Source organism: Heterocephalus glaber, unplaced genomic scaffold, assembly GCF_053883595.1.
Source record: "Heterocephalus glaber isolate CG9 unplaced genomic scaffold, H.glaber_assembly_v1.0 deba00001465, whole genome shotgun sequence".
Classification (NCBI taxonomy): domain Eukaryota; kingdom Metazoa; phylum Chordata; class Mammalia; order Rodentia; family Bathyergidae; genus Heterocephalus; species Heterocephalus glaber.
Genome location: NW_028258312.1, coordinates 12,567,011 through 12,590,893, shown reverse-complemented (window position 1 = coordinate 12,590,893; position 23,883 = coordinate 12,567,011). Strand labels below are relative to the sequence as shown.

The 23,883-nt window shown below is 37.4% G+C and overlaps 1 protein-coding gene across 3 annotated transcripts in view; it reads right to left on the bottom strand.

Annotated features, from left to right (window-relative positions):
* The window catches only part of Slco6a1 (solute carrier organic anion transporter family member 6A1), a 66,098-nt gene extending 43,347 nt beyond the window's left edge, over positions 1-22,751 (bottom strand). For 2 of the 3 annotated variants that reach the window (XM_013071176.3, XM_021255820.2), the window contains exons 1-4: positions 22,195-22,751; positions 13,910-14,170; positions 10,509-10,694; positions 8,393-8,492 (exon numbers count right to left, since the gene is read on the bottom strand). In XM_013071176.3, coding sequence (XP_012926630.2) covers positions 8,393-8,492; positions 10,509-10,694; positions 13,910-14,170; positions 22,195-22,543 — 896 coding nt within the window. In that variant the 5' untranslated portion in view covers positions 22,544-22,751. The remainder of the gene's footprint in view (positions 1-8,392; positions 8,493-10,508; positions 10,695-13,909; positions 14,171-22,194) is intronic. The other variant, XM_087180895.1, reaches the window with a different exon arrangement.
* Between the last annotated feature and the right edge of the window lie 1,132 nt (positions 22,752-23,883).

Sequence of the window (23,883 nt, the reverse complement as noted above, 5' to 3'; positions counted from 1 at the left end):
CCTCTAGCTTTACTAGTATAACTATTAAACTTTATGAATCTTTAGATAGCTAGTTAATTTTATGCTATTACTGTTGAATACTGTTCTACTGTTAGTGGAAGTAAAGTTTGGTAGACATTTAGTAGAAATCTATTGAAGGTCAATAGAGGGTTACTATTTGGATTGTCTTAGTGTTCATGCTAATAGTCCTCTTTTCTGTAGTTAAGGGTGGTACATTATTGGTCTTCAGAGTTTGTCAATATCCACTTTGACTTTCACACTATTATTGTTGCATACTTAATTACCACAGCCAAAGTGACACGTTTCTTGCTATTATTTGTTTTTCTTGGGATGCCAACTTGGGTCATTAATAATACTGTGGTCCATACCTGGAGAACAAGGTACTAGACCAACTTTACTCCCAAGTAAACAGAAATGATTGGATCTTGGGACAGAGCACATTCAACTATTTGTTTTTGACAAAGGGGCACAAAATATGAACTAAAGGAAAGATAAACAATTTAATAGAAGGTATTGGGAAAACTGGCTATCCACATGGAGAAGAGCAATTCTAGACCCATATCTCTCAACATATACTAAACTAAAATCAAAAGAGATCAAAGAACTAAATGTTAAAGCAGAAACACTTAACCTATTGAAAGATAAAACAGATAAAACTCTTAAAGTCATAAGCACAGCCAAGGACTTTCTGAACAGTAGCAGTTCCAGTTGAACAGGAAATAGTACCAAGAAACAGCAAATGGGATCTTATTAAATTAAATTATTAAATCATTAGATTAATAATTAATTAATAATAATTATTACATTTTAAAATTCTGCACAGCAAAAGAAACAATCAACAGAGTGAAAAGACAACATACAGAATGAGAAAAACGTTTTCACCAGCTATTCCTCAGAGTACTAATATCTAAAATATATAAAGAACTCAAAATCTTAGACACCTAAAATAAAAGAACCATTCAAAAAATGGGGAACTGAAATCAACAGATACTTCACAGAAGAAGTACAAATGGCCAGGGCCAGGGATTTAACTCAGTGGTTCCGCCACCTGCCTCGCAAGTGCAAGGTCCAAGTTCGATTGCCGGAACCAAAAAAAAAGAAGTACAAATGGCCAATAAATACATGAAGAAAAGCTCAACATTGCTGGCTATTAGAGAAATGCAAATTAAAACACTGAGACTCCACCTTATTCCAGTAAGAAGAGCTATCATCAAGAAATCAAATAATAACAAACGCTGGAGAGGCTTCAAGGAGAAAAATTAACCCTCCTACATTGTTGATGGGAATGTAAACTAGTAAAATCACTATGGAAATCACTAAGAAGATTCCTCAAAACCAAAACTAAAAATACCATTTGACTCAGCTATTTGGCTTCTAAAGTATTTTCTAAAATGATCTTAAAATATCATATTACAGTGATACATGCATATGCAGCACAAATAATATTAGCTAAATCTTGGAAGTAGCCTATATGTCCACCAAGAAATGAATGGGTGACTCCGCAGTGGATCTGGATCGGCTACGGGTCAGCTGGGTGGGTTTCCGGTGGACTTTCATCTCCTGGCACCCACCCTGAAAGTCAATTGATGCTCACTATTGCTCAGTCTTTCCCAGATGCTGAATCACCCCGCTGCAGGCTGGCAGGTCTGCCCACGCCCTATTGAGGTAGGTCCCAAGTGGCACGAAACACACCGAATCAGCTCGCTGCAGACAGGCAGGTCTGTGCACCCCCTACCAAGGTCCCGAGTCATGCAGAAGATGCTGAATCACCCCGCTGCAGACAGGCAGCCACTTGGTTCCACACTACAAAGATGCAGAGGACACCAGACCACCAGACCAAGGTACTGAGTCCCACTGCTCCTGGCCCAGAGGTAGGGGCTTCTGAGCCACTGTCCCACTGCTCCTGGTCCAGAGGAAGGGGCTTCCCATTTACCATCCCTCCCGCTGCTCCCAGCCCAGAGGAAGGGGCTTTTGGGCCACCTTCTGTCCCGCTGCTCCTGGTCCAGAGGAAGGGGCTTCCCAGCCACCATCCCTCCCGCTGTACCCAGCCTACAGGAAAGGGCTTTTGGGTCACCATCCCTACCACTGATCCCGGCCACTGTCCCACCTCTCCCAGCTCAGAGGAGGTAATCCATGCAGGTGCTAATAGCCCCCCGCCCCAGTCAAAATGAGAAAACACATAAATAAGTCTCAAAACCAGATCACCTACAGCAACCCCAAAGGGAAATGAGATGGAACACTCTGATACTCAACCACCTGGACCCACTGAACTGGAAGCAAAAGGGGATCTGGAAAAAATGAAATCAGAAATAATTTCGCAGACAACAGGAGAAATTGTGCCCCTAGTGCAAGACATGATTAATAAATCTAGGTTGGAGCTCAGGAACATGATGGAATCCCAAAATAAGAAACAAAGGGAATCCATAAAACAGATGCAAATAGATTTCCAGGACATGAAAACCTCTATTGAAAGTCTACACAGCAGAATGAGCCAATATGAGGACAGAATTTGAGATAGAGAAGATAAGATTGCAATTAGTGACCAGGAAAAGAAAAATTGCTTCAAAATTATAAGGGAACATGAGAAATCAATCCAGCAGCTGCTAGATGATGCAAAGAAGAATACCATAAGACTGATTGGGCTCAATGAAGAAACAGGAGAGAGTGGAGATGACATAAAAAATCTCTTCACAGAAATAATGGCAGAAAACTTCCCAAGCAGGGGAAAAGAGCTTGACATACAGATAAGTGAGGCATATAGGACTCCAAATAGCCTTGGTCAAAAAAAACCTACACATAGGCATATAATTGTTAAGATTCCAGAAACACAACAGAAGAACAAAGTTCTCCAACTAGTCAGAGAAAAGAAACAAATCACATACAAAGGAAAGCCCATCAGAATCACAGCAGACTTCTCAACACAAACCATCAAGGCAAGAAGAGCTTGGAGTGACATATTCCAAGCCCTAAAAGAAAACAGCCTCCAACCCAGATTGATGTACCCTGCAAAACTATCTTTCAAAATTGGCAGAGAAATAACATACTTTCATGACAAAGAGCACCTTAGGAACTTCGTGAATGCCAACCTAGCACTACAAAGAATTTTACACAATATCCTAGGAACAGAGATTGAGGATCACAACCCCAGGAAGCAAAACAGAATGAACCCATCTGGCATGACAAGAAATTAAATGTAAAGGCGGAGAACTCAACAGAAAGAAAAAGTTATGGCAATGACAAGTCAACATGTTTCAGTTATAACCATCAACATTAATGGTCTCAATTCACCAATCAAAAGAAATAGACTGGCAGAATGGGTCAAGAAGCAAAATTCAACAATATGCTGCATACAAGAAACACACTTCATTCAAAAGGAAACTCATAGACTGAAAGTTAAAGGGTGGAAAGCAATACTCCATGCAAAGGGAACCCGAAAAAAAGCAGGAGTAGCTATCCTGTTTGCAGATCAAGTAGATTTCAAACCAACACTGATTAAGAGAGATGAAGAAGGACACTACATTCTTGTAAAGGGAACAATCCAAGAGGAAGAGATGACAATCATAAATATCTATGCACCAAACACTAGTGCACACAACTATATAAAACAAATACTAATGGACATGAAAAGTCATATATGCATTAATACAATTGTAGTGGGGGAGCTCAACACCCCACTGTCAGAAATAGAAAGATCAACTAGACAAAAAATAAGTAATGAAATACTAGAACTCAATCGAACTCTTGAACAAATGAACTTAACAGATGTTTACAGAGTCTTCCACCCCACAAAATCAGAATACACATTCTTCTCAGCTGCACATGGGTCATTCTCAAAAAGAGACCACATACTCACACCTAGAACATGTTTAAGTAAGTGCAAAGGAAGTGAAGTTATCCCTTGTATATTATCAGACCATAGTGTTATGAAATTGGAGATCCATAGCAAAAGAAACTCAAAAAATTTCATGAATATGTGAAAACTGAACAACACACTTCTGAATAACCAATGGGTCACAGAGGAAATTAAAGAAGAAATCAGACAGTTCCTTCAATTAAATGACAATGACAATACAACATATCGGAATCTATGGGACACAATGAAAGCAGTCTTAGGAGGGAAATTCATAGCAGTGAATATGCATATTAGGAAAACAGAATGAGCCCAATTAAACAACCTCATGCTGAACCTCAAGCTTCTAGAAAAAGAAGAGCAGGACAACCCCAGAGCTTATACAAGGGAGGAAATTATAAAGATCAGAGGAGAAATCAATGCAATGGAGACTAAGAGAATGATACAAAAAATCAATGAAGCCAAGAGTTGGTTCTTCGAAAGAATCAACAAAATTGAAAAACCTTTAGCCAACCTTATCAGAAAAAGGAAAGAAAAGGCCCAAATCCATGCAATTAAGAATGAAAAGGGTGAAATTACAACAAACCCAACAGAAATCCAGAGGATCATCAATACCTACTTCCAGAACCTATATGCCAATAAGATGGAAAACACAGAAGAAATGGACAGGTTCCTAGACACATATGAATTACCAAAGTTGAATGAAGAAGACCTAAAAATTCTGAACAACCCATTATCAACCAATGAAATTGAAAATGGAATTAAAAACTTATCAACTAAGAAAAGCCCGGGCCCTGATGGCTTCACTGCTGAATTCTACAAGACATTTAGAGAGGAACTGCTGCCACTACTGTTTAAACTCTTCAATGAAATTGAAAGGGAAGCAATAATCCCAATTCCTGGAAGCAAGCATCACCTTGATCCCCAAAGCAGAGAAAGACCCAACTGAAAAAGACAACTATAGGCCAATCTCACTAATGAACATAGATGCAAAAATCCTTAATAAGATAATGGTAAACAGAATGCAGAAGATCATCAAGAAGATCATACACGCTGACCAAGTGGGATTCATCCCAGGGATGCAGGGATGGTTCAATATATGCAAATCAATCAATGTAATACACTATATCAATAGAACCAAGGACAAAAACCATATGATTATCTCCATAGATGCAGAAAAAGCATTTGACAAAATCCAACATGCATTTATGATAAAAACCCTACAAAACATTGGAATAGATGGTCTCTACCTCAAACTGATAGAAGCCATCTATGAAAAACCAACAGCCAATATCATACTAAATGGTCAAAAACTGAAATCCTTCACACTAAAATCAGGAACAAGACAAGGATGTCCACTATCACCACTCATGTTCAATATAGTTCTGGAAACATTAGTCACAGCAATTAGACAAGAGAAAGAAATGAAAAGAATAAAGATAGGCAATGAAGAAGTCAAATTGTCATTATTTGCAGATGACATGATACTGTATATAGAAGACCCCAAGAACTCCACCAAAAGTCTTCTAGACTTAATAACCAAATTCAGTCAAGTAGCTGGTTACAAGGTCAACACACAAAAATCAATAGCTTTCCTCTACACCAATGACAGACTCACTGAGAGAGAAATAGGGGAAATAATTCCTGTCACAATAGCCCAAAAAACTGAAATACCTAAGACTCATCCTAATGAAAGAAATCAAAGACCTCTTCTCTGAAAACTATGGCACTCTGAAAAGAGAGATTGAAGATGATATTAGAAAATGGACAGACATCCCCTGCTCCTGGGTAGGAAGGATTAATATAGAGAAAATGGTCATACTTCCAAAACTGCTGTATAGATTTAATGCAATTCCAATTGAGATCCCAGCAGCATACTTCATAGACCTTGAGAAAACAATCCAAAAATTCATTTAGAACAAGAAGTGACCCAGAATAGCAAAAGCAATTCTAGGTAACAGAGACATGGCAGGGGGTATCACAATCCCCAACCTGCAACTATACTACAAAGCTACTGTGATAAAAACAGCATGGCACTGGCAAAGAAACAGACTTGAGGACCAGTGAAACAGATTAAAAGATGCAGAAACATCACCAGACACACTCAGCCATCTCATCTTCAATAAAGGAGCCAAACACCCTCACTGGAGGAAAGATAGCCTCTTTAATAAATGGTGCTGAAAAAATTGGGCTTCAACTTGCCAAAGATTAAAACTAGACCTGTATCTCTCATCATGCACTAAACTAAAATCAAAATGGATTAAAGATCTAAATATTAAAATAGAAACTCTGAACCAGTTGCAACAGAGGTTAGGTAGAACCCTTGAAGATATCGGTGTAGGAAAAGATTTTATGAACAAAACCTCAGTTACGCATGAACTATCACAAACAATCAACAGGTGGGATCTCTCCTTATTAAAAGGCTTCTGCACAGCAAGAGAAACCACCAGCAGTGTGAAGAGATAACCCACAATGTGGGAAAAAATCTTCACCTGCTCTTCCTCAGACAAAGGTTTACTATCTCGAATCTATAAAGGACTTAAAAAGATCAGACCTCCCAAATTTAAAGACCCAATCCAAAAATGGGCATCTGAAATGAACAGACCTTTCTCACACAAAGAAGTAGAAATAGCAAATAAATACATGAAAAAATGTTCCACATCACTGGTCATTTGAGAGACGCAAATGAAAACAATGCTGAGATTCCACCTCACTCCCAAAAGAATGGCTGCTATCATGAAATCAACCAATAACAAATGCTGGCGGGGCTGTGGGGAAAGAGGAACACTGCTCCACTGCTGGTGGGAGTGTGGACTGGGGCAAGCACTGTGGAAATCAGTATGGAGATACCTCAAAGAACTAGGACTAGAAGTCTTATTTGACCCCGCTATTCCACTGCTGGGTATCTTCCCCAAAGAATTAAAAGAATCATACCACAGCGATATATGTGCACCCATGTTCATAGCAGCACAGTTTGTAATAGCTAAAACTTGGAAACAGCCCAAATGTCCATCAACTGCAGACTGGATAAAGAAAATGTGGGGGTTTTTTAATAAAATGGATTACTACTCAGCCACAAAAATAAGAAATTAGAGACATTTATAGCTAAATGGATCCACATTGAGTCGATACTCTTTAAGTGAAATAAATAGGACACACATGTGTAAATATTGAATAGTTTCTCTAGTGTGAGAAACTGAAAGTGTAAATCAGGACTAAAAAGTATAATAGATTATGTGAAATAGGGACAAAAGGGGCAAAGGGCAAGGGGAAGTGGGAGGGGTAGGAGAAAGGAAAGAAGGGAATGGAATTAATATGAGAAAATGAAAAAATGGAAACAAAGTCTTTGTAGATAGGGAGGCGTGGAGGAGTTGAAGGGAGGGCAGAGGAATGGGGAAAAAATAAGAACCAAGTTGGATTATGTAAAGGTGCAAATTTCCAATGATGAATGTCAGTACATTGTATACCTTAAATGTACCAATAAAATTAATTTAAATTTTTTTTAAAAAAAACAACAGAAGGTAACAATGTTGTTAAGGATGGATGTGGAAAAATTGAAACTCTGTATATGTGATGGAAATGTAAATTGATGAGCTACTACAAGAAACAGTGCAAAAGTTCTTCACAAAAAGGTTTTTAAATTTGTCACAGTCAAGCAATAACATTTCTCAATATATACCCCAAAGAATTGAAAGCAAAACCTCAATGGTGCCTTTGCAGCAGTGTTCACAACAATCAAAAGGTAGAAACAACTTAAAAATCTATCAAATAAAGAAAATGTGTATTTGTATACGATGGAATTTTTTCAATTAAAAAATAGAATAAAATCCCGTCATATGCTACAACATAGATAAAAATTGAGAATTTTTTCAAAAGTGAAACAAGCCAGTTATAGTCACAGAACGATAAATACCATGTGATAACAGTTATATAAAGTGTCTAAAGTAGTCAAAGTCACCTGGTGTGGTGATGCATGCCTGTCATCCCAGCACTTGGGAGGCTGAGGTAGGAGGATTGCCATGAGTTCAAGGTCAGCCTGAACTACACAGTGAGACCCCATCTCAAAAAATAAAACAAAATAAAATAGTCAAAGTCTTCTAAACAGAAAGTAGGATAATGATTACCAGGGATTGGGGAGAAAAGGGAAAAGGGAGTTGTTAAATTGTTAAGTGGATACAGAATATGTTTTGCATAATGAAAAAATTCTACATAACCTTTATAAACAATGAGAATATAGTTAAAAATACTGTACTGTACACTTAAAATGATTAAGATGATGTGTGCTTTTTATCAACAACAACAAAAGCCACATGATGAAGTAATAGTAAGATTATCATAATAAGTCTGGTTTTAGTTATATTTTGAGCAAGAAAAATATAAATGTATATTTTAATCCATTTGTTTTTAACTTATATATCCATATCCATCACATTTGCATAGATTCTCACAATATGTTTATTATTAATTAAATATATAATTTATAACCTATAGTATTAATTCAACAAATACTTTATACATAAAAACTAAAAGAAAATGGCTTACCTTTCTGCTGGAGAAGTACTGTTCTGGGAGGACTTAAGTTGTGGTGCTCCTACTGCAAAACCCAAACCATAGCCTACCATTGCTACAGCATCTGCAATGCCTGTAAAATGAATACTGAACATGAACTGCCCTCTTAAGCCAGCTTTGTTACAGATGATAAAAATTAATTAATTTAAATGGATTATTTTGAAAGCTTTGCATACCACTCTGTATTAGCATTCTCCAGAGAAACAGATGCTATTATATAGGAGAGAGAAAGGAAATAGAGGAAGGAAGACAGGGAGGAAGGAAGGGAGATGAGAGAGACAGAGAGAGAGAGAGGGAGAGAGAAAGGCATTTTAAGGAATTGGTTCATGCAGTTATGAGGTCTAACAAGTCCCAAATTGGTAGAGTGGGTCAGCGGGATAGAAATTCAAGCAAGAGTTGAGATTACAGCCTTGAGGGAGGACTGCTTTCTATAAGGGAAATTTTGGTCTTTACAGTTAGAGCTTTCCGTTAATTGGATGAGCCCCAGCCATCTTACCTACTTTATGCAAAGTTTATTAACTGTAAATGTGAAACAGTATCACTATAGAAACATCTAAACTAGTGTTTGACCAAACATCAGGGTACCATAACTTAGATATGTTGACACATAAAATTCATCATCACACATACTATCCAATCAAGGTTAGACAAACTCAGATAATTTGATTATATAATTCATTATACCCTACTTAATGTATATATTTATAGTAACAAATATTTTTACATTTAAGATGAATATAAGTTCGATACTCCATATTTTCTTTAACAGTGTACTATATAGCAAGATGATAGTTTTACATCATCGCCTTTGCATCCCTAGCATTAACTGCCAAGGTGGCAGGGAGTGATGATACAGTTGGGCTCTCTCTACTTTAGGGAGTCATGTGTTTCAATTGCCATTCATTAGAGTCAAAAATAAAAGAAACAAATTTGCTGTCCTTCTTGTCCAATACTGCAAACATTTTTTATAAAATTGATTTAAATATAAATATCTTGTGAGTTTATTGACATGAATTTTCTTATATGTGGTGGAAAATGATTATTTCAGTCCAAAATAAGGTTTACATTTAAATCACCTTTATATTAAGTATATAAAAATGATTTTATATTTTTCTTCAAAATTTATGCTTAGATAACCATGTAAAAATAGATGATATACCAGAACCAGAATCTATTACAATAGCAAAAAAGATAAATTATTCTGAGAAACAGCCAAAATAATTGTTGTGGATACAGTAGCAAAAGACATTGTGAAAAAGATAGGCTCCACTAAATTCAATTAAATAGCATATCAATATCCCTCTTTCAAGGAAATTTTCAATTAGCTTAAGAATATCACATGTTCCAAAAAGACTGAGCTAACAGGTGTAATGAGACTTGAATGTGATGATTATTTCAGGATCACACTGAATCTATTACTAAGGAGCCATATAACAATGTCCTGCTCACTAATGAATATGAAGCAACAGCTTTCATGTGCATACCCAAAGTTTAAAAACTACAACGACTCAGCCTCTTGAATTCCGCAACTGAAGATATTTCTCTAGAGAAAAGAACTACAGCTTGTATAGCATGACATGGATATATGGATTTATACATACATATATAAAAGAATACATGCATACATGATATATGCATGAATATATACACAACATGTGTCCATGTGTGCATATATGTCTATCTAAAGGATATTTTCAATACCTAGAAATGTATTCTTCCTGTTGTTCTATATTTTTCAGTGGCATTCATATGAATGTCAGAAAACTTCTCTAGAATTCCAAATTTTAAGTAGCAGATTTAGGGGATGTGGTGTGATTGGGTTTTTTGTTTTCTTTGTTTTGTTATTTTGGTGCTGCTGAGGAACAAGCCCAGGGCTTCGTGCATGCTTTGTAAGCACTCTACTCATTCTACTACTGAGCTATATCCACATTCTCCAGTGTGATTTTGCAGTAAGCATACAAGTTAGGTATTACAATGTATCACAGGGCCAGTAGTTAGTACACTATATCTGTTAAAATACACATACCAAATTGCAGAACAAATGAAAATTAAAAATAGATAAATCAGATTGGTGAGAGAGAGAACTTGCCTAAATAGATGCCAGATGAGTGCGTGGGAACACTGTCATCAAGAAAGGTTATCCCAAGGATATAAAGAGGCATTCCTGCTATTCCCTGAGCTATTTGTCCGAGGATGAAGAAACTGATGTATTTTGTTTTGAATGATGATTTGCTTTTCAGGCAGGGATGGAGAGACTTTGCCATGCTGCAAATATCTTTTGAAAAGATAAGAGTTTTATTTTTGTTAATAGAATTCAAAACTTAAATATACAACAAACATGCAGCAGTCTTTACCAAATATTTTCCTTCTACAGGCTGTTGCCACTGTTACGCTTTTGTCTTTTAGATAATATTTAATTTATGTGAAATTTAGTCAAATACACATCACGTTCTCAGAAAAATGCCATTATAAGGTAATATTTATGATAATACTGGTGAAGATGCATGTATTATAAACTAAAAGATGCATGTATTGTAAGTATAAATATACATGCATGATTATATGTGTACCCACAATTATGTATGCCTAGGTGTGTTTTTATACATTCACATTTACAGTACACACACATATTATATATATATATACACACACACACACACACACACACTCACTTTCCTCTTCTTTATTTTATTTTTTTAGACAGGATCTCTGTAGCCCAGCCTGGCCTCAAACTCGAGATTCTCCTGCCTTTGCCTCCCAAGCAGCTAGGACTACGTGCATGACTGTGCCTGGCCTCATTTTCCTCTTAACTTTGTATGCTATTGTTCTAACTTTTGCCCTTAGAATAAAAATATTTCTAATGCCCTGGATTATCTCAATTATCAAAGCTTAACTTACATTTAGTTCTATGTCCATTTCTTTAGCACTCTTTACAGTTAATTGTGTCACTCTGATTAAGTAATTTTCCATTTTAGATCCACTAAATTCTAGAACATAGGATCATAAGGACAAAGCATTACATGATAAAAATTTCTTTCTTCTAAAGTTAGAAATTATATGCACATCCAGCTATGATATTTTAAAATTCTTTAGGGTGCAGGATATTTCTTATACATTTTTTTATTTGTATGCCTATAAAACAGCACTAAGTAAATTTTTGTGCAATAGCATTTGTTATTAGATTAATAGATCTAGGTGATCACGACTATTAGATCATCTTGACTGTGGGTTTGGGGTTGAAATGTAACAAATACTCTTCCAACATTATTGTGGAAAGTACAGATGACAACATAGTACACCAATGGAAGTTTTCATCTGGTTTGGTTTCCATGGAATGATATTTGACTCTGTAACGAATGAAAAGAGGTCTCTAGAATTGTGGGTAAAGTGATGCCTGTTCCTTTTATACAGACATATTGACTGGTAATGATATCAATATTAGTGTGTGATATTTTCAACACCCTGCCTCTTAGTTCTTTGAGTCCCGCTTTTATTAGTATATGTTTCTGAGACAGAATTAATACATTCATTGTGGACAATTTTTCCTTTCATTCTTTGTACTCTACCTGTCTTAGCTGCTCATTTTCAATGTCAAAGGACACAGCTTCCCTAATTGGAATTTCTACCCATCTACCCGTATCTTTCCATTTCACGCTTTTCAGTAACCCAGTTCCAATTATCCTTAAAACTCAACAGGGGCCCGGGGATTTAGCTCAGTGGTTCCCACACCTGCCTTGCAAGCGCAAGGACCAGAGTTCAATTCCTGGTACAAAAAAAAAAAAAAAAAGTGTCCTCTTGTTTGGCCAGGGATTTAGCTCAGTGGTTTCGCCACCTGCTGCGTAAGCCCAAGGACCTGAGTTCGATCCCCAGTACCAAAAAGAAAAAAAAGAAAAAAAAAAAAACTCACCAGGACCAATTATCATTTGAAAATTCCTGTCACTGTCCCAATGTCCTCTTATGTCATTACTTCTGTCTTTATCATCTTAACTTTTGCATTACTTTGCTTTTTTACCCTACATAATTCAATCTCTTAGTAAAATTGCAACCCTACTCTATTATCTCTTTTAAAGTTGGTTGTGACTGGAGAAAAAAAAACACAACCACTAAAATCCCACTGTGAATGCATTATGAATGAATTCAAGGAGATCCTTAATGTTCCCGATAATCACAAAAAGTGCTTCTAGCCTGATTACTTTTATCCTAAAAAATTCAACTTGTTTGTATCCTTTCTCCTAGAGATAATAGTCCTAAACTTCCTGTTGACTGACATCTGAAAAAAGCAATGTTTTTAAATCATTTAATAAAGGTAATTTTTGTATCCTTACTCACACTAAAAATAACTTTGGTTTCAACTAAAATAATGTGGTTACTATAAATCCCAAGCAAAAGGGGAGAGAATTCAAGTAGGAAGGAGTAAACTTATCACAAAATCTGACATAAAAGTTCAAAAAGATAACCAATGTTAAATAGCATGAATCAGGTTGATGAGTTCTTGAAAAGAATTTTGTTGCAGCATTTATGGTGGAAGCCATGCTAAAGTGGTCTGAACAAAGAATACTAGATAAAATCAGGAAACATGAACAATTCCTTCAAGCATTTTGCTTATAAGGAGGTTGCAAAAGTAATAAAAAAAAATAAGACTAACAGATACAACAACTATTGTTATCATTGTTTAAGAATGGGAAAAACTTAAGAACATTTAAGTGCCAGGAGGGAGAACCTATGCAAAGTAAGGATTTTCAGAAATTGAAAAGGTGATCACTAATGTAACAAATTCTCCAAGGAGCAAGGAAGCACTGAATGTTTACTAGCAGGAATCACATCCACTTTAACAGGAAAGAGGCAAACAACACTAACATGCAAATATAGGTGAAATTAATAACTATGTTTAAAAATTAAAGCAGTTTTATTTTGACACGTACTTTCCATCCAATGCAGAATAGAAGAGTTAAGTGACAAAAGCCTAAATTCCTTGAGAATTATGGAACAGAGTGTACAAAAAAATTGTTTGGGTGAACGGATCAGTTTGAGAGTAAAATTAGCAACTGAAGGTGACAGACACAAATTCATTGTAGGGCTCATCAAGTGTTCAAGTGCAGATAAAGGAAAAGTGTACAGCTGAGTGCATCGGTTCATAGTTCTGGGACAGAAAACTGACAGTGAGACAAGATAAAGGGGTTAATTAAAGCATACTGTGGAAAACAAAAGGAAATACCATAGTTCTCAAGTTCATACCATATATGAAAATTCACAAAAGAGAAATAAGTTCACAGAGTAATTACTCCAAAATATTCTTTCCTTTCTTCTCTAGGCCCGTATGATCACGACATTACAGTATTTCACTAATTACAGTAGCTAATAAACTTGGTTATATAAATCAGTCTGGATGATGGATATATAGACAGGTATCATGGACTGTTTTAACTTTCTTGAGCCAGTGGTTTAAATGAATACTCATTTGATGTATCACAGCATATTTGGAAATCTTACCTTCAGTTTTTACCTCTGATTCATATTTTTTAACACCAAAGTATGGAAAAGCAAGTAAAAGTGATCCAAATCCTACTAAAAAGGAGGAAAGTGCAATCCACTTTGTTCTGCTTCCATTGCCTCCATAGTATGCTATAAATAGTGCCAGCAGGCAAGAAGAAATATCATAACTGAGTGTCAGTGCTAATTTCTCAGTGGTTGTCAGAATATGGTGTTGTTCAAAGTCATTATTGCTCACGTCAGTAAGACCAAACACAATACCTAAAATGTAAAAAGAAAAAAAAAGAAGACAATAATAAGTGTCTTGGAGACAAATATATCATCATTATAATCATTTTGAAGCAAATCTTAATTTATTCTGAGTTCATTTTATTTTTCATTATTCTAAATTACAACCTATAAACACATAATGATTTAATGATTCCTTTTCTACAACAGACTTTAACCTCTATGAAATATTTGCTAATTAAATATTTGAAGTTATTTTTTAACAATCTCTATGAGTAATTTAGAAGATTACTTGTTTTTAAAAAAATTTTAGTAGTACATGTTTGTAGTCCGTGATGTTTACAATCCTTGTGGGCAGCTGACACAGACACATAATACTTCTTAATTCTTTTTTCATCCTTTTTCCTTTCACTTCCTCCCACTTCTACCCAGATCTTGATCCTCTTCCTTTTTGTTTTTCTACATGTTTGCAGTGTATAATGATTACATTCCTGGTGTGAAGCTGGTCCATGCATACAGCACATCTTACTCCTTTATTCCTTCCCCATCCCTCCCCTCCTTCCATCTCTTGGTCCTTCTTGTCCTTTGAGAAAGATCTATTCCTACTTCCTACTGCCTGTCTTTTGTTTTGCTCTTTACTTATACTTTGGGTTTCACATATAAGAAAAATGTGTAATATTTAATCTTGTGTGTCTGATTTATTTCACTTAACATTATGGTTTCAAGGTGCAGGAGAGGCTTTGGGGAAAAGGAACCCTTCTGCACTGTTGGTGGGAATGTAAACTGGTACAGGCACTATGGAAATTAGTGTGGAGATTCCTCAAAAAATTGAAATTAGGAATTCCATTTGACCCAGCTATTCCCTATTCTTTCTGAAAAGGTTAAAGACCCCATATTACAGTGATACATGCATATCCATTTTTATAGGCATAATTCATAATAGCTAAATCTTGGAAATAGTCTGTATAAAGATTACTTGTTGGTGTATCATCTCTCTTACTGTTGGTCTTTATTTCAATGTGTTATATCTCAATTATAAAGAATCATAAGTAATCTAATGAATGTTTTTCTACTATCTAGAAATAGGAATAAAATACTATCATCATAGTTGAAGTGTGGCATGTATTCTCAAATGTATTCCTGGTCCTCCTCTTCATAACTAGTTATATCAATCAATTTTCCCATCTCTGGGACACAGTACTCAACAGCCACAATTTGTGGTAGTTTCAGTCATAGCAATGGGCACTGTACATACTAATTTTCTGTACTAGTCAGCTTTCATGTCCCTGGGACATAATACCTGATACTCACAACTTAAAGAAGAAGAGGTTTACTTTGGCTCATGGTTTCAGGGGATTCAGTCCATCATCAGCTGGCTTCAAGGCAGAAACATCATGGCAGAAAGGCATGGCAGAGCAAAGCTGTCTAGTTCATGGAGTGCCCAGGAAGCAGAGCAAGGGAACAGTACCCAAGAGGAAGAGCCAAGGGATAAGCTATATGAGTAATACCCAAGGCATTACTCCTTGGCCCTCCAAGGTATTACTCTGAGGTATTACCTCCATGACCCACCCAGACACACAGAAGTGTGCTGCACCAATCCCCTGGAAGGCTCCCAAGTCACTCAACTTGACACAAAGCTTAACAGTCACACCAGTATTCTCTATTTTGAATTTTACCATTTCTGAGTACCTTTTTTGACAATTATATTCAATGCAAACATAAGGAATTGTTTTTCATGTTCTTCAACATTAAATAAATGGTAATGTACATTTCAATCATTTAGCATAGAGACAGGAAAAAATAATCATACTAAGTGTCTGAACGAAGAATAAATTCATATAGGGAATGGTTACAAAAGTAAGACATTTATTAGAGTGAAGAGGAAAGAGCATTACTAAGTAAGACTAACAATATGTGTAAAAGCTGTTGGACCACAAGCTTCTGTTACCACTGCTGTTGTTTGAAACTGCTATGCACAACTTGTTTTGAGGAAGCCAGGAACACACTCTCTTCCTAGGGCTGTGAGAACCAGTCTAGTCACCTGCTGCTTCTGCTGCCCTTGTGGTTGCCAGAGCCAGAACTCATGAGCTCAATGCTACTAAATAATTCCCTATTGCTGCTGTTGGAATCATGTTTATTCCCGGGTTTAAATCCAGGAGCCTGCAATCACCTGGAAGTTCTCCTGCTGTTACACCTCCACAGAGAGAAAATAATGGAGGTTTCCTTCTGCTCCTTTTGATATCAGTGCTCCAGCCTCTCAATGGCAGCACCTAAGTGAAAACTAGCAGAAAGGCAGCTGGCAAGGAGCTCTGGGATATACGGTTTACAGGCTGCCTTTCCCACACAAATAGTAGGATGTTCAGAGGACAGCACAGAAGTTTAAGGCCAACAGACAAAAAAATCTTCAGAGCTCACCCTTCAGATTACTCAGGACACTCCATTTTTAAATATCCATACCAAATAGAAACATCATCATGCTTTTCCCTAATGTGTTTTAATCATCTTCTTACAAAGATGCCTTCCCTCTGTCCCAAAAGAGAAACATAGTCCAATCAATCACCATATTAATCTCCAGGTTATGTCAATCCTTCTAGTTTAGTCATTAAAAAACTAAATACCAAAGTTAACTGCTAGTAATAAAGCCAATGCATTGTAGGTCTAACTAAATTTGTGAAAGAATTATATAACTAAAGACTCTACCAGCAATGTTTGTAGATATAACGAGTTTAATAAATTAATACTATGAGGACACAAGAGACTGAAAACCTTGTTACACTCAGGGGAAGAATTTTCTTCAACTCACTGTAGATACAGCCAAGGAGGATAATGGCCAAGGCAAGAAATGAGTCCTGTTATTAACTGTGTTCATGACCAGAGAAGCGAGTAGTAATCTGCCTTCTCATTCAAGTGCATTCTGTAACTTACACACAGATTTATAAGATTATCTACCCTAAAGAATGTATGAACAGAAAAACAGAACGAGAGGAGATAAAGAACTGGAATACATACACATGTAAACACATATATATGTAAACAAAAATATAGGAGGTATATGTTTGTATGTATATAGGTAAAACAAATAACAGGAATTACCTAGCTCTATAATTTTTATTTCACCAAATTGTTATGAGACCACAGTTTTGTATTAATAGCTTCTTTCTCCCACAATTTAGCCCTCTTGTACCTCTTGATCCCAAATAACATACATAAATTGCTATCTCAAAGCACATTCTTCATCTTGTGGGACAGCATCCTTAATATGTTGATTTTGTCCCAGCTGCAGTCTTAAGCCCACAGGACATTATAATTATCTGTAAAGGCCAAGCACTTCTGTATTTTGAGATATGTTGTGAGGTCAGTGATTGCTTGAGCATTAACCACCTGCTGTGCTTCTTTTGCTATAAAATGAGTTCCTAGATTAGAACCAATGTGATGGTTAATAGGATCACAATGACGCACAAAGCATTTATTAAGTCTAATTATGGTAGTGCTTGCAAAACCCTGATGTCAAAAGCAGAGCCCACATCCAAAATAAATACCTATTTCAGTGAGGACACAATATTCCAGTGCAGTATTGGGAGAGTTCATTTTAGGCGTTTGATTCAGATCACTTCATTTATCAGAAAAAAAGCTCTTCACATCGTCGCTAAAAGGAAATTTTTATCACCATTACATATAGAAAAGGTATAAAAACAGATAGGCTATTGTTGGCTGTCTTTTAGACTTCAGTATATGTCAAAATAAGACCTCTGTTCATCTTACATAATTTTACCCACTATGAAAAAAAGAGCAGGATAGAATCCACAAGTCCCTCAGTAAATCCAGCCCAGGTTATTTAAATAAACTTAATAATGTGTCAAAAAGGGAGGGAGAAGAATCGTGGGACAAGAAACATAAGCTGTAATTATCCCAGGTAAGGGCAGACACGGAAAACCTATTTAAATACTAAGTTAAACAGGTTCCCCATACCGCAAGGCAATTCAATAAATGAAGCACAGGAGCACTTCGTGAGGATGAGGAGTAGAATTCTATTATAATGATTATCACTGTACTACGTCAACTATCAAGTGACTAGGATCAAGTAAATAAAATAAGAAAACAAAGAAATATATCCAAAAAAATTAATATTCAAAATGTTATCAATCGAGTAAGCAAAGATAAGCAAAATCATCAAGAATGACGTTGTACGATCCTCCCGGTTTAGCACAAACTAACTTTTCAAATATTGCCTTTTAAGATACAAAATATTGAGATATAGTTGAACATTCCCCTTTGATATAATTTGCCAATCTGTTCATTATGTTTCAAGTAATATTAAATTCAGTAATTCAATATACCCATCCCGCTGAAAATGAAAATGTCAAAAAGAATATTCTGTATCTGTTTAGAGGCATGTAAGAGTTAACCAAGCAATTAAAATTTAAGGGGACAAGATCCAGAAAATAAAAGAAAGCCAAGGAGGTAAGCTTTGCCTTAAACATGTGACTTCAGTCAATTTAATTTAAACAATTATGCTGCCACTGCATTTCACAGGAAGGAACTCTCATTCTGTATCTGCACTAGCAATAAGGTCATTCGTGCTTTAAAATCTAATCGGAATCAAGATATACTATATACAGGTACAAATTCCCTATGATGACTGTGATCATTATGTACATCTAAAGTGTAACAATGAAGTTAATTTTTAAACATCAGATAAGACAAAAAGTCCAAATATTACATCTTTAAGGAATCATATTCTCTGCCAAGAAAGTTTATCAGTTTTAGTTTAATAAGAAAATGAGAATGAATCTCACAAGGCTTGAAAAAGAGGGCTTAAGAATTAGGGCTTACATTCCAATGTTAGGAATGCTCACAGATGCTTCTGGAAGTCACTTAAAAATTCAGAAGAGTTCCAGTGAGAAGGCCAATGGAGATAAACAATGAAGCTGAGAAACAGAGAGGTCAGAGTCTTTTTCATAGGAACGATTCTCACTGCTATTTTCCCTTCAAAAAAATCATCAAGCAAAAGAGTTTTACCCTTCCAGCCTGGAGAGCAAGACTATCCCATGGACTTCAAGGGACTTAGAAGATCCAAATTATTGCCTTCTTCCCCTGACCCTCAGAGATCCATATTCACTTAACAATGCAAAATGCCTTAAGTCTATGTGATGGTTGAGATTGTTTCTGTCAACTTGGTCAGCTTGGAAGACACTAAGGAGAATAGTATAGCACACACCTGGGCGTGTCTGGATGGGTCATGGAGACACAACCCTGGTTACCGTATCTGGCCCCTCACCCCTTCCCCTCTGGCCCTATTCCCCGTTCTGCTTTCCAGCAGCCATGAACTAAGCAGCTTTGTTTCATTGTGCCCTTCCACCACTGTGTTTCTGCTTTGAAGCCAGCTGACCATGGATGAATCCCCTGAAGCCATGAGCCAAATTACATCTCTCCTCCTTTAATTTGTGGGTAGCTGGTTTTGTGTCTTAGTGGTGGGAAAGCTGGTTAATACATCACCTTTTCAAGAATACCAGGTCTGAACTGTTCCAGAATTGTTAATAAGTATAATACTGGCAAGACGTAAGACAAACACAGTTATGAGCCCTTATAAAAATCGAAAAGGAGGTTACATACTTTCAGGATACAATTATGGAAGAGGCAGAGGACACACACTCCTGTAACAAAAGTAAGTAACAAGAAAATAATAAGGGTTCAGGCCAAATTAGCCTGAAGTCTAGCAGGAAGAACATGAAATCTTAAACCTTCATTTCCAATATCTGAGGCATAATATGATTGATATAGACTCAAGAACTTGGGCAGCCTTGCCTCTATGGCTATGCTGAACATCACACAGCCTCTCTCGTAAGGCTTGTATATTCTGTGCAGCTTCCCTTGAGTCGTTCCACATTGTTGTCATCTCTTTCTTCTGGTGGTCTCCTCTGCAGCTTCTGCTTCACTCTCACAGATTCACACATTGCTCTGTCACCAGGTATTTTAGGGACACCAACCCTGCAATGCACTTCCTGGCTTCCCAAGGCTTCCTTTTTAAACTTTAGTGGAAATTTCCATGACATCATAATTCTTTTATTCTGCATGCTTACAAAACCAGCATCACACCAGTGCCAACGTCTGTCACCAGGACAAGTTATATCTGGGCCCACTTGAATCATGCATGCAACAGCTTCTGAGTACCTTGCTGGCTAAACACAGGGAGATTATTCCCTGTTTGTTTGTTTTTTGAACAAAGCAGGACACCTCAGGGCTTTTTTAAAAAAAAATAAAAGTCTTTGAAACAAATTTCTATGTTCACACCTTTGAGCCTATATTGGCTGCAGCCTTGCCAATTTCTAAGATTCCCTCCAGGAATCTTTCCCAATATTCCTCCTATGCAGAGCACTTGGGTCCTTTTTGTGGCCCTAATAACCAAACCTTCCCTAGCAGATCCTGTAAACATGTTCCTTTACCAGCCAAAGTATAAAATTTTTAAATCTTTTGCCATGCTCCTATTTACTCTTGATTCTCACTGTAAATTTAGCTAAAAGCATCCAATTATTCTCATGCCGTTGCTTGAGTGCTATGCTGCCTTGAAATGTCCTCTGTCACTTAAAGTTAATAACCTGAAAGTATCAGGGTATTATCAAAATGCATCCAAATTAATTACTGTGGTATGACACAGAAAGCCTTTAGTCTGTTACCAATGGAACCATCACTTTCATTCGAAACCTCATCAACGTAACCTTCACTGTTCTCATTTGTATTTGCTTACCTGTCTTTTGAGCCTCTACCAGAATCATCTGCCCCACTTACAGCATTGTAGGCTTCATCTATTCTCTTCCTTCAAATCTTTGTGAATTCCTCCTGCAAACCAATTCTGAAGTCTTTGCTACATCAGCAGGTATACATTAACTACAAGGACCCCACTTGTTGGTACCAGTTTCTTGTATTAAGAGCTTTCCATGACTGCAACAAATACCAGAGATAACTAACTTATAAAGAGAAAATGTTCATTTTCAGAGGTTCCAGTCCATGATCAGTTGGCTATATTGTTTTGAGGCTGATAGTGAGGTGAGACACCATGGTGCTGTATTTACAGATAGGAAGTGAAAGAATAAAAATAAAGAAGAAGGTGCTGAAGTTCCACAATACTCTTCAAGGGTATGTCCCCAAAGACTTCCATTCATTTATTTACTAAATAACTGCTCCTTCACAACATTGCTGCCTAGCAGAATGGTACCTAACTATTAAGGCATAAAGTCAAATGACTTCTGCAAAAATCAGGGAAGACCTCAAGACAAACTAATGACCACTTCTTTATTGCTTTCAAATGGTTCTTTTCTTTTGTAGCATTTTTCTTGTGCACACTTAAGCATAGCATTGGTGAACAAAAAGAGAGCAGGTCTGGCAGATTTCTGTGCCATCAGTTTAAAGAGGCAAAGAGAAAATCTGGATACAGACCAAATGATGAGAGCTGCGGCCAATTCAATTCACGGCCCATCTTAGGCATGAAACTCACCTTCTTCAAACAGTGTAGGCAAAAATAAACACCCTCACATTTTCTTCTCTGGTATAGACTATTTGAAGCCCCAGCACTCTGCCTCAACTTACAGACAAGAGAACAACATCTGGATAAACGTGGTTTATCCAGTGTCTCAAAATTGTGGGCAGAATCAATCCGAAGATCAAACACACACACACACACGCACACACACACACGCACACACACACTGTTTTCAACTTTATTTTCGCGTCCAAAAGATTGACTCCAACTTAAGACTTGGTAACCAAAGGAAGCTAAATGACATCGCTCCACTTGACTATCTGGGGGCCAAAGCCCTATCACCCAAAATGTAGAGAGGACCTTGTCCACAGAGTACCTGAGAAGGCGGGGCATGGACACGGGCGCGACTGGTTAACTTGCCTTGGCCCCAATCCCAGTGAAGAGCCTGTCAGAGAACACGGCCTCCCTCGGGCCCAGGGCCGGGCCGGCACGGAGCACCTGCTGCGCACCGCTGAGTCCACAGCCCAGGGTCCACCTCAGCACTCTTCCCTCACCAGAAGGTCTCCGCCCTCAGGCTCACCTTGAGATAGGAGCAGGGCGCAGTAGAAAGCCATAAACCATCGAATGCTGTTAAAACGCTGACACCAGGCGATAGTTATGCAGACCAAGCCACAGGGCCCCTCCGAAGTGTCATCCGCTGCCAGCTGTGGCTTCTTGAGAACCGAAAGCTTGGCTGTCTTCACTTTTGAGACCCGGGTAAACTTTATCATGGCGTCGGGAAACATCGCTAGATACGGGGGTTTTTTGCTAGAGGTCTTGGTCGTCTCCTCCTCTTCAGCCTCCAGGGCCTTAGCAGTCTGTGAGAGCTGAGGCCCAGATTTCTCTTCCTCCTTCAAGGCCACAGGGCGCAGGTTGGGGACTCGCTGCATGGCTACGCCCGGACCGGACTGGTGCTCCCCAAGCTCCAGCTCGAACGTTGTTTCTTGGGCAGGAGGCAAACGTCTGCCGCAGGGACTGACCGTTGCCCTGGAACAACATCTATGGCTGTTTCCCTTCTCCTCCTCCTCCACGAGGGGAAACGGCAAACGAACCAAAACAAAAAGTTAGAACTTGATTCTGCTAATTGCCAACCCAGACGGGGAGTACTAGAGTAATGTTAATGAGGTCAAAGAATTCCTGTATTTATTTCATACTCATTAGGAAGCAAGGAAAGAGAAATGTGTAAAGTTGGGACCATGAAATTGTCATTCTCCCAGATTTACCTTGTTGTGGCATTTTTTCCAACTACATCATCCCACTTGATTCAAACTGAAATTTGCTGAAGCACCAGGAAAATATCAGAAGTGGAAAAAATACTTCCAACACAAAGAAAAGAGATCAGAAAAGAAAAATACTTCAATGAGTGCCCTTAAATAAAAGGTTTCATACAAATAAAATACTGTTCTAGAAACTTTATTTCTACCACAGAACTGAAAGGATTATTATTTTCCTCCCTAACTGTAGGCATGGAACCCATAGGATGATTTATTTTCCCAGGTGTAAAAATCCCACTGGAGGGAAAGACTGTAAAGGCATCATTACAGGATGTGAAACTTGTTTTATATCAAAACATGATGTTTTATTGGTTTCCTTTTCTTAGACTAACTATAAGCTATTTAATCTATACGTGTGGAGAGGATGGCTTTCCAGAAGAGATGAAACCATGCTCCTCCCTAGGGATTAGATGTGTTGTCAAACAACCTAGCTCTTCAACAAGTCTTGGTGCTGCTGAGAAAGTGCCAGCCTGGTAGACAAGGAGAAAAACCACCTAAAACTACTAATGTGAGGCCTGAGCTTGATTCAACAAAGCTATATGCCCATCAGTAAGAGTCTTGTCAAAGGGACATTCACTCCATAATTAAGAGCTACATCCTAGCTTTTTCCATGGTCATCAAGCTCAACTTCGGTGGCCCCTCATATTGCTTCATAACATCAAGAAGCATAAAGAAAACAGAATTCTGAGGAGCGGGGGGATGGAAAAGGATGAAAATCCTTATTTTTGTCCTTTGGTGTCATACTAGTCACTGCCTGGGTGCAGTGGGGAAAAGAGCTCTGTTAAAAATAAGTGATACTAGAAATTTCACTTCTACTCAAAACACAGGCAGCCTTTCCATATTTCCTCCCAATTTAAAGTCAACAACAAGAAAGCTGGATACATAAATACTGTATTTCTGAGCCCATTAGAGAGCTATATTTACAAAAATAACAGATAAATTTACTCCAACAAAGA